The sequence below is a fragment of the Dipodomys merriami genome, unplaced genomic scaffold (assembly GCF_024711535.1).
Source record: "Dipodomys merriami isolate MVZ:Mamm:240054 unplaced genomic scaffold, mDipMer1.0.p SCAF_2, whole genome shotgun sequence".
NCBI classification, from domain to species: domain Eukaryota; kingdom Metazoa; phylum Chordata; class Mammalia; order Rodentia; family Heteromyidae; genus Dipodomys; species Dipodomys merriami.
Window position 1 is genome coordinate 18078923 of NW_027203381.1, and position 12236 is coordinate 18091158.

A 12236-nucleotide genomic window follows, 5' to 3' on the forward strand; every position below is an offset into this window, starting at 1 on the left:
ATTGGGGGTATATCTATGGCTCAAAGAGTACAGAAAGAGCCAAGCACTGGTGACTCACACCTGTAATCTTAGCTTTTCAGGATGCTGAGATCTGAGGATCATGGTTCGAAGCCAGCTTAGGCAGGAAAGTCCATGAGACTCTTAAAAATTAACCATCAGAAAAGCATTAGCTTTGAGCAAAAAGGCTCAGGGACAGCACCTAGGCCCTGAGTTCAAGCCCCACAATGGACAAAAGAAATTGAGGAGGCTACCTACACAAAATCCTTAAGTGTGCCTTTGACTTGACTTTTTATTTGAGCAGGAAAATGACTTTAATCCTGAGTGCAGAAGACCAGAGCATAGTTTCCGAAACTGTGAACATTTGCTTTTTGCCTGTGCTTTTTTGTTGATTGTAGCTATTTGTACCACCTTGTAAGAGGACAGTGCAAAGACCTGGTGCATATACCCAAATATATGCCCAGCAGTCTTTGTGGCAGAATTTGTGTGTACGCACACATGCCTGCGTGTGTGTGTGTGTGTGTGTGTGTGTGTGTGTGTGTGTGTGTGTGTGTGTGTGTGTGTGTGTGTGTGTGTGTGTGTGTGTGTGTGTGTACACGTACTGGTACTGGGGCTTGAACTCAAGGCTTAGGCGCTGTTCCTTAGCATTTTCACTGGAGGCTGGTGTTCTGCTACTTGAGCCACAGCTCTGCTTTCAGTTTTTGATGGAAATATAAGACTCTCACAGACTTTCCTGCTGGGCTGGCTACAAACTACAGTCCTCAGATCTCAGCCTCCTGGGTAGCTAGGATTACAGGCATGAGCCCCTGGCACCTAGCATCTCTGGCAGAATTTTAATTTCATTGATCTGTGATGTTGTCTTACAAATCCACAAGATACACTCTTTATCAGTCCTATGAGTTATTTATCTACTATAGCATTGGATGACATTGTATCTTGAGACAAGGGGAAAAATATGAATACATTGCTTTAAAACCTCTCGAGACAAGACCCTTCCTCAAGAGTGGTGCGTTTTAGAAAGCTAGCTACTTCTTTTTTTTTTTTTTTAATTACCTTTAGGGAGTTGTATAAAGGAGTTGTCGTTTAACAATGCAGTTTATGAAGATGATATATCTTGATCACCCCTTTCAACATTCTCACTCATCCCTCCCCTCCCCAGCCCTTCCTCACTCTACGTACTTGGATTTCTGGGTGCATTCTTCCTCTGTTCTCTTCATCTGTCCACCTTTGCCCCCATTCCACCCACTTCCTGGTGTTTTATTTTGCTGAACTTTGACTTCACCTTTTTGAGGAATTAGAACAGCTGAGTGTGATTCTTGTACCTCAGTTATAATTTGTGTACCCTTGCATTTATAAGTTTATAAGCTAAATCCAGCTTCCACATATGAGGAAGCCATGTATCCTTCATCTCATTGGGCCTGACTTCATTTAACATAATTTTTTCCAAGTTTTTTTCCATTTCTTCCCAACTTTGTATTTAAGCTTCCTCTCTTCTCATTTTTCAGTACACAAGGGTCTGGATCCCTGATCCAGATGAAGTATGGCGCTCGGCTGAATTAACCAAGAACTATAAAGAAGGAGAGAAGAGCCTCCAGCTCAAATTGGAAGATGAGACGGTAAGTGCTGGTCAGGGTGGGGGACCGAGACCTGTTCTGATCAGGATGCAGTGTTTCCTTGTGGACTGATGTTCTTCTTGGCCATTGAAGCTGTTGATAATGCGTGTGAGTGTGCTAGACCATGAGGCCGCTTTGTGGATGTCACATGAGAAACAAGTGCCCACTGAGAGACACTGGTGGCTAAGGCAAGAATCTTCTGTATCGATGGGACATGTGGGAGGCCATTGACCGGAAAGAACAGTTCATAGACATAGGGGCTCTTGAGCCTGGACCTATTTGCATTGGGATCCTGGCTCAGTCATTATTGGCTTTGTAACTCTAGACAAGTAAGCACTCTTTCTTTTGTCTGCCTCCATCTGACAGGGGTGAACTTGTACAGAACTATTTGGGGTTAAGACATAAGTCTTCAGGCTAGTACTTGGAAAATAGAATCTCTATATGTGTAGAGAGCAGAGAGAGAGACAGAGACAGAGAGAGACACAGAGTGTGTGTGTGTGTGTGTGTGTGTGCGTGCGTGCGTGCGCGCGTGCGCACGCACACGCGCACGCGAGCACGCGCTGCTGCTAAGGCTTGAACTCAGGGCCTGGGTACCATCTCTGAGCTTTTCTGCTCATGGCAGATACTCTACCCCTTTAAGCCACAGATCTACTTCTTGTTTTCAGGTGGTTAATTGGAGATAAGATTCTTACAGACTTTTCTGCCCAGATTGTGTTTGAACTGTGATCCTCAGATCTCAGCCTCTTGAATAGCTAGGATTTCAGGCATGAGCCACCGACTCCTGGCCTGAGACCATCCTTTTTGATTCACTGACCTTTAGGTTGCTTTCCTCCCAAGGATACAAAGTAGTAATTATGGGGGAGGGGGGGGAAATATATTCTTTTTCCTTTTTAATGTGTCTTCTGTGTGTGACCAGCCTTTTCAACTGGTTCGTTTCATGTATTTTAGTACTGGACGGGCTCACTGTGGAAAATTGTGAGTAGATGGGTAGACAGCTGGGGCCTCGCCTTTTCAGGGAGCTCCATGAAGAGGGGACAAGGAAACTGACATGGAAGTGTTGTGGGTGTTGTGACCAGTTGCCGTAGGTAGGGGAACGGGTGGCTGAGGATGGGGTGGACCAGCAGAGGAGCTGGCTGCTGAAGCAAGGCTGTGCCGCTACCAGGCTTCTTGAGAAGGGACTGGGTCATTGGAGGGTTGGGCTGCAGTGAGCTGAAAGTGTCTCGCTCTGGGAGACCTGTGGGTGCCAATGCCTGACACCTCCATGGCCCTGTGGGGTGACGAAAGGAAGCCGGTGCTCCTGGGATCCCATGGAGAAAGGGACAATCAGGTGGCCTCAGGCTGAGCGTGTGGGAGTTCACGCAGGGTGTGGAATGGGAACTCAAAGCTGGTGGCTTTGGGCTGAGAATTGGCATTGGGATGGATTGTTTGAGCTGCCAAACAGGAAAGGTTTGAGTTGGTGTGATTATTACCTCCCTCTGAATTCCAGTGCACTAAAAATCTGTACCATGTCCTTTAGCCTTAGACCATTTGCTTTCTTACTGCTTTTTAAAAAAATTATTATTCTTTGAAGCATTTTAGTCTTGTTACTCTTTTCTAGGTGATTGGTGACTAACCTGTTTGTTGATCATTTCCTACCATTAGCTTCTTTTGTATCAAGAGTGTGTTACTTGGTGGAGTTGGGACAGGACACTGGTCCTCTTTCACTGTCCCCTAACTGGTAGGCAGGCTTTTCCAGTCCCTCTTGGTTTTGAGGTGACAAGCAAAACTCTCACCAGTTGAAATCTTGTTGACCGTGTTGAATAACTTCCCATCCCACACCAGAAACAAAATGAAATTATTCCAACCACTTGAATGGTGTGTCTTCTACTGGAACAGATTTGGTTTCAGTTGATCTTTTCCAGTGGGTGGGTGTTGTTGAGAGCTGTGTGGAGGCAGTGAACAGCGATCTTCCATGTTGCTAAAACAGAGCAGATGCTTGCCTCCCCTGCTGCCGGGGGGTGTGGCCCTGCATGACTCATGCAGACAGCTGTCCAGGTTCCGTCTCCAACCTCCCCAGCTAGTCAGCATGGAGTCAGAACTAATCCTGGGCTTGGAGATCAGCAATGAGAGCACTGGGTGCTTGAGTCTTTCCAGGTTGCTCATGAGCTATGCTTGCTGGAGTTGTCTCTGAGTATCACTGGAAGCATGGCTAACGTTGGATTCTTGAAGAGCATCTTCTCTGAAGTTAAAACCATCCTTGATTCATCAGGCTGGCAGTGCAGCCTCCTAGCCCCGCTCATCCTGTCCCCCAGGCCCCCAATGTACAGGTTAGTTTCAGTAGAGCAACAAAGGGAAAGTCAGATTATCTGCTGAAAAAGCAGTAGTCCCAGTTCTGGACTGTCATGTGACAAGACCTTCAACTTAATGCCAACTTGTTCCTTCTGTTAAGGATTCTCACTGCTCCTTACGATATTTCCCCTGCATTTGCTTTCTTGCTTGCTTGTTTACGTATGTCCTTGTAAAACATGCAAACACAAAATTTACCATGTTAACCATTTGTAGGTGGACAGTTTGTTGCTTTCCTACTTTTGCAGGTGTCACCATCATTTTTCTACAGAGCTCTTCATCTTGCAAAACAGAAAGTCTGCCACATTCAACGCTCTCTACTTTTTATTTTTTTACCCCTACTCTTAGCCCCTGGCAGCCACCATTCTACATTCTGTCTCTGACTTTGACAGGTCTAGGCACTTCAGAGAAGTGGAATCATATGTGATTTTGTGTATGACATTTCTCCTGCCATAATATAAGATGTTTTATGGTCATGAGAACATGGTAACTTATTCTGGGGGTAAAGGATTAGTGTCTCCTATTTTCTATCTAAAGCCATACTAGGTATAAGTTATCTGTGTGCTCATCCTCAGCATACTGCTCTGCCTTTAAACCAGAGCAGACGCCTGGGGATGTTAAGTTGGGTTAAGTGTGGCACACCCAGCTTTGCCTAGTTCAGAGTTGTGTGCAGGTTATGTGGTCTCCCTTGGCCACACCTCCCTGGCAAACTGCTCCACTCTGCCCTCTAGTGGCTGGCAGATTCCTGATTTCCCTGGTTTTGTTTTTCTACCTTCTGTTTGCCTACAGTTGGTGTACAGTGGCCAGCAGCCACCAATGTGGCCTCTGCTTCCTATTTGCACGACCTGACTCAGGGTTAAGAGGAAGATAGATGAACAGAAGAGCAGAGCGCTAAGATTCTTCATTTGTTTTAGTGTCTCCAAGCTTACCCAGTTATTTGTGGGGCTGGGTGGAGAGAATGTAAACCTGCATCCTTACCAAAAATATTTAAGTAAACCAGACACTTTCAGCATCTTTGAATGCACCTGTAAACAGAGTTTTAAAAAAATCTTCACCTAGTATCTTACACTTCTGGACAAACACTTCTAGGGGTAATATGGCCCATTAAATATTGCAACATGTTCCTTATATACTATGTTGAGCCCCTCTGGAGCTACAATTAGCTATAAATGTTGAATATGAGTAGTAGTGTTAAATTCCAATCTATGTCATCATCAACAACAACAATGTTAAGTCTTCTTCCCTCTGGATGCCCACACATGGAGAAATCTGTGGCTCAACGTGCCGAGCTTGCAGCCCCTCTTTTCTGCTGTACTACGTCTTTCATTCCTTATCTCTTATACTGTAACCAATGCCAGTAGCATACTTGTGGCTGTGTTTTCACAAAATTGCTTATGCAATTGCCCCTACGTGCTCAAGGAGGTCTGAAAGAAGCTTCATCTGAGAAAGGATGGAGTGCTAGGGTTTCTGTCTCAGGTGTGAAGACATTGGACTTAGGTCACAGTTTTCCAGCTTGAAAATCAAAGGGCTGAGTGAAGGGAGGGCTCCATTCTGCACTGGGATGCTTGCTGAGGAGGGTGGAGAGAGTTGGGGATGTCTCCAGCGGATGCCAGTTTGAATGCCTCTTGGAAGGGAGATCTGATATAGTTCCAGCAACACCACTAATCCAGTACCAGGAAAATACTGCTAAAGTTTGATCTTCAGTACCCTACAAAGGTCCGTGTGTTGGTGGTTTGGCCGCTGCCTGCAGCATTGAGAAGTGGCAGAACCTTTAGAAGGTTGGGCCTCAATAGGAGTACTGGGAGTACCTCAAGGCCAAGAGCCTTGGAAGCAGCCCTACCTCAGGCTGCTCTGGCAGGGAACCTGTATATGCTCTTCCCTGTAGGAGCCCTTTGTGACAGGCACTGGGCCAGGCTTTTTCTAAGGACTACCAAGGAAGGCTCTATTGAGGCCACTATCAATGCCCTCATTTTCCAGATGAAAACCTGAAGTTTGGTGAAGTTGAGAGCCTTCACCCTGGATCACTCTTTACTACTGAAGAAATGTAACCCCACAAACTGTAACACACACATACAAGTCTGAGACTGGGAGTAGTTGTGTGAGTTGAAATAGAGCTTACAATTACATCTTGAAAAGAAAAAAAGAAGGTGGAACCTAGTAAAAATTAAGTTCTCACTTCTGTAATTTTGGTCTGCTGAAAGTTGACTGTAAATAGAGCTTTTCACAGGCAAAAAAAAAGTCCTTGACTAATATACAAGGGAAAAAACATGTACACAGAAGAAAACCCCACAGAGATAACCAATGATATTTTGAGAGATGTCATTGCAAGTAGTGTAATTGATTCTGTATACCTCATTCTGGAAAAGAACACTGTGCGACCACACAGTTTTTTGAGGGCTGGAAGTGTGGCTCAAATGGCCCAATGCCTCCTAGTCTATTGAGGAAAAATTCTAAATACAGATTACTGCTGCCTTCCAGAGTCATGGTACTGGTATGTACCCACCAACAGTAAGTCTCTTGCCCATACACTTCCTCCAGTTGAGGGTCTTGACTGTCTTTAGACCTTTATCTAATAAACACTATTAGTGCTGCAATCTTTTTTACCCTCTCTCCCTCTGTTAAGACAGCATCTTACTGTGTAGCCTAAGCTGGCCTCCAACCCATGATTGTCCTGTTCAGACCCACTACGGTTGGGATTATAGCCATGCACCTCCACACACAGCTTGTGCTAAAGCCTTTTATTTCCATTTTTGTGGTTAGTGGTCAGATTGAATCCTTTTCCTATGTCCTCTATTTATTGCTTATCCATGATTTCTGTTCTGAGACCAGCTTCCTGTTTGAGTGTCAGTTTTCGTCTTGATTTTAATAAGGTGATTTCTGTCATTGCAATACAGAATACTTATCTCCTTCTCCTATTTGACTTTTTAGATGACATGATTTATGACAGTTTAAAGTTCCTTTTTATAGTCAAGTTTATGAATGTTCCGTAAATGGTTTTGGTTTGGCGTCATCCTTTCTAAGACTTAGCATAAATATTTCATTTTTTCTTATCTAGTACTCATTTTTCATTTTGGCTTTATTTTTAAATTGCCTCAATCTAAACTTTAAGAGTAGAACACTGGCATATTTTTGTTTCTTAAATGGCCATTTAGTTCTTTCTGGTATTACTTCATAAAATTCATTTTACCCATTTATTTGCAACTCTAATGCTATCATACATGTTCTCCATATGTACTTGCATTTGTTTCTAGATCTGTTAATTGCGCTTATCTGCTTACATTAGCACCCACAGCCATGGTTCTGTGGTATTTACTGGCATATTCTTAGGTACCTCTAATAGTGGTTGTAGGGAGCAATGACATTTATATTCCCAAAAAATGGACTGTTATCACAACAAATTGTATCTGTGTCCATGGCATTTCCTAAAACAGTTTATACAGTGGTTCAATTAACACATGTTTTTAACGTAAGTGGTTCTTAAATCCATAGAATGTGGATTTAAGAATGTGGATACTTGGGATATTTTTTTGGGGGGGGTCTGGTCATAGGGCTTGAACTCTGGGCCTGGGTGCTGTCCCTCAGCTCTTCAGCTCAAGGCTAGCGCTCTACCACTTGAGCCATAGCACCACTTCCGGCTTTTTTCTTTTTGCTTATGTGGTGCTGAGGAATTGAACCAAGGGCCTCATGCATGCAAGGCAAGCGCTCTACCACTGAGCCACCTTCCCAGCCCTTGGGATTATTTTTTAAGTTTCAGATTCCCGGGCCCTCCCTTGGAGCAACTAACACATAAATTAGGCTCAGGAAACTATGTTCACAAGCTCCATAGGTGAGTCTTAAGAACACTGTGAGAAATGTGACACGTGGGTAACACACGGCGACTGGTCGCAGAGTTCCTCCCATTCAATGTTTAAAAATACCAAGCTGCTCCTGCTTAAATGCTTAAATACCATCAGCTTTAATAAACTGCAAATATGTATGTGTATGTGTGTGTATAGGATTCTGAATGTGTCCTGTCAAGCACTCAGATCATCTAAATGCTATGCCAAGCAAGGATGCAGGCATCGGAGATTAGCCTTTAAGATCTATAATACTGCTCCCAAGTGCCTCCTATACATTAGGTCAGAGCAAAATTACTTCCCCCGAGCTTGCAGTGAGGTTATAGAGCAATATGTATGCAAATGGCACAACTTGAGGCCACTTACAAAGGACAGTTCATCAGTTGTAAGAATAATAAAGAAAATCAGAGGGGAGGGGGGAATGTGTGGTTTGCAGGGAGATAAACTCCTGCGGATGGGGCAATCCAGAAAGGTCTCTTAGCTGGGAGAAATAATACTCCTGTGGCAACTGGAATTAAAGACTCATGAGGTATTTTCTTCATTAAAAACTTGTAGAATCCTCTTAAATCTACTTGTGCTTTCTGAATTTCTTACGTTAGTCGTTTATGGTGATATACTGGGATTATTTCACTAGCAAAATTTCCACCTAGGCTGATGTCTTTTTTTTTTTTTTTTTTGTCCAGTCATGGGGCCTGAACTCTGGGCCTGGGCACTGTCCCTCAGCTCTTCAGCTCAAGGCTAGCACTCTACCACTTGAGCCACAGCGCCACTTCTGGCTTTTTTCTTTTTGCTTATGTGGTGCTGAGGAATCGAACCCAGGGCCTCAGGCATGCAAGGCAAGCGCTCTACCACTGAGCCACCTTCCCAGCCCCTAGGCTGATGTCTTATAAGAACTAAAGGTATCTTGTTCACCTGCCTTTCCTTAAAGGCACCTGTGGTTTATACCTATAATTCTAGCTACTCAAGAGGCTGAGCTATGAGGATTGCAGTTCAATGCCAGCCCCGGCAGAAAAGTCCAGGAGATTCTTATCACCTATTAGCCACCAAAAAGCCAGAAATGGAGGTGTGGCCTAAATGCGTAGAGCATCAGTTCTGAGTGAAAAAGCTAGGCGACAATACCCAGGCCATGAGTTCAAGTCCCAATACTGAAACAAAACAAAACAAAAATAGGATAGTGATCCCAGCCAAGAAGACGATATTGAATACAGACTGAACTTGTCATAAGAACTGTACCTCTTTGTGTTTGCTGCTTGCTTTTCTTTAGATTCGGGAATACCCAGTAGATGTCCAAAGCAACCAGCTGCCCTTCCTGCGGAATCCAGATATCCTGGTGGGAGAAAACGACCTCACCGCCCTCAGCTATCTTCATGAGCCTGCAGTTTTGCATAATCTGAAGGTCCGTTTTCTGGAGTCCAACCATATCTACACTTACTGTGGTAAGTGGAGACATTTATTGGCTATGTGTGTTTGAAAGTGGTTACCATCTTGAGATGACTTGTTTAGCTCAAACCATTAAGCATCCTGCCTTCAGTCTCATGGGTAAGTCTCATCAGAGCCCCTGCGAATGTTTGCAGACAATGAAAGTAGCTTAATTAGCTTGCCTTAGTTTCTGTGGGTTGACTGGTCCACAATCATAGCTCAATAGGGAAGAAATGGGCCATACACAGTGGAGCAGCTGGTGGAGCTCTTGCTTGGAATTGCAAAAGAACATTATGCAAATCCTGGTGTCCTGCCTAAAGCATGTCTTCATCACTGAACACCTGCACACGTGTACCTGGCTTGCGTTTCTACTTGAATGGGCCTCTTTCCTCTCTTTCTGTTTCCTATGTATAAACATGGTACTTGAATACTTACCGAATTACTGAGCTTTTGCTCACTAACAAAGGCTTACAGCAAAAAGTCCTGAAATTGTCATAGTTGCTTTTCCTGAAACTTCTTTTCTTTCCCAGATGCCTGGGAAAATTGTCTTTTAGACCACAGACAAATTTTCCTATCTTGTCTTAAAGACCGAATTTGATGTTTTTCTTCGTAATTTCTCAATTATCAAATTGTCTCACCAGTCTATGTAGGATTCTATTATATTCTAGGATTCCCTGATTGCTCAATCAGCCTGGCTCTTGATTCCATATTTGCACTACATCCTTTGGGGGGATACAGACATAAGAAGAGAAGAAGAAATATGTACTCTGGTATCATAATAACTTTAAAAGAGCAGACATATTTCTGAGGTTCCTTCCCTCCGTCATTCCCACTACCCTGAGGACATGCCAGGCAATTGCACTTGCTGCGGCATCCGAGGCACTGAGAAACTAGTGCCCAAATCACAGGCAGAGATTGAGCCAGTCTTGGACGTGAGGACATAAACTGTGCTCCCTGTCCAACCATTGGTTATACTTCAGATAACCCACATACTGTGAAAGTTCCATTCCCAGTCATCTTGGTTTTATAAATTTTCTGTTACTTTTTTTTTGGGGGGTCCAGTAGTGGGCCTGAACTCTGGGCCTGGGCGCTGTCCCTCAGCTCTTCAGCTCAAGGCTAGCGCTCTACCACCTGAGCCACAGTGCCACTTCCAGCTTTTTTCTTTTTACTTATGTGGTGCTAAGGAATTGAACCCAGGGCCTCATGCATGCAAGGCAAGCGCTCTACCACTGAGCCACCTTCCCAGCCCTTCAATTTACTGGTATTAACAAAGATTGTCTTTTTGAGGAAGTTTCATGGTGAGATTTCCATACGTGCATACAGTGTCTGGTGATCAAATTTACTCTACTGATTATTATTCCAATTTCACGCTTTCTCAGATTTAAATTTTAGGTAGGTTTTTAAGTCTACTACCTGGGATAGACTGGGTACTATCCCTTGGCTTTCTTGGTCAACGATAGTGCTCTACCACTTGATCCACAGCTCCATTTCCAGCTTTTTGGTGATTGATTGGAGATAAAGGTCTCACTTCCTGCCTTGGTTGGCCTCCTGAGGTAGCTGGGATTACAAGTATGAGCCACAGATGCTGGGCTGTATCTGTTTTATGAGCTTGGTTTGCTGAACATTTGTGTAAGTGTGTGTACAGAATAATCAGAGACATACTTGAATATTTGTATCCGTTTCTCTTAATATCATAGAAACACAGATCATGTCTTTAGTTGACTGGTAAAGACTCATTCTATTACCCTCTCCTTGTTTAGATTTTGGGGGATTATATGGGCAAGAGTAGAGGTTGTACTCAGGGCCTTGTATTTACTAGGCAGGCGCTCTAATGACAATCCACCAACCCTTTTTGTGTTGTGTGTGTCAGTACTGGAATGCAAACCCAGAGCCTCATGCTCTTGTATGGACTTATTTTTTTCTTATGCTGGCATTCTACTACTTGAGCCATGCCTCCAGCCCTAGTCCAGCTTTATTTGATGGTTAGTTGGAAATAGAGACTTAGGGTCTTTCCTGACCAGTCTGATTTTAAACTGCAGCCCTCAGATCTCAGATTCTTGAGTAGGCAGCGTTACAGAGCTAATGGCGCTCGACGGTGTTGATTGTTTCTGAGATATGGTTTCTTTATGCCTGGGGCTGACCTGGACTTGATCATCCTATTTAGGCTTCGTCCTGTCACTGGGATGACAGGCAAATGTCACCTCACCCAGCTATTGTTCCTCTCCCATAGCTTGGATGACAGGTGTGTACACTGCACCAAGCAATTAGTTGAGATGGAATTTTATGAACTTTGCTTTGGGCCAGCCTCAAACTGTGATCACCTGATCTTGGTTTCCCAAGTAATAAGGTTACCACAAAGTTGAGTCTCCACACCCAGCTTGTTAACTTTGACATATGGGAATGGTTCCTAAAGCCGAGGCCAACCAGACTTCCTTGTCTGTTTGCAGGAATTGTGCTTGTTGCCATTAACCCTTATGAACAATTGCCAATCTACGGACAAGATGTCATCTACGCCTACAGCGGCCAAAACATGGGCGACATGGACCCTCACATCTTTGCTGTGGCAGAAGAAGCGTATAAGCAGATGGCCAGGTGAGAAGAGACTGGGCCCAGGAGTGCTCCTGGGAATCGGGGCAGGGAGGACGTTGCTACTTCCCTTGGCTGCTGCTGATCACGTGGAGAGGTGATGAGCCTGGGAGGAAGCATGGCTTGCAGCCCAGTCCTGTTTCCTGCCTCATCCCTTCAGATCTGTACTTGCTCTTGTGAACTTGAACCTGGCATTGTAGAGCAATGGCTCCATAGATTTAATTCACTTTTTGAGCAACAAAGTCTATTCCTTGTCTTTCATCTCTCTCAGATGAGTACTTTCTTGACCCTCTTCTCTCCTTTTTTGGCATAATAGAACCACTTTATAACCTCTCCATTTGTATACCCCTGCCTGGTTCCATACACTCATCGAGGACTCCACTTAGAAGACAACTTCTTGAAGTGGCAACATTGTGGGCTCTCTCATGTTCTTGCTGTTTCTCTCCCTCCCTCTCCTTCC

The 12236-nt window shown here is 44.2% G+C and overlaps 1 protein-coding gene across 3 annotated transcripts in view; it reads left to right on the plus strand.

Moving 5' to 3' along the window:
* Myo5b (myosin VB) overlaps positions 1-12236 on the plus strand; it is a 299803-nt gene that overhangs the window by 120216 nt on the left and 167351 nt on the right. For all 3 annotated transcript variants that reach the window (XM_070029165.1, XM_070029168.1, XM_070029169.1), the window contains exons 2-4: positions 1503-1613; positions 9036-9207; positions 11638-11782. In XM_070029165.1, the coding sequence (XP_069885266.1) occupies positions 1503-1613; positions 9036-9207; positions 11638-11782 (428 nt within the window). The remainder of the gene's footprint in view (positions 1-1502; positions 1614-9035; positions 9208-11637; positions 11783-12236) is intronic.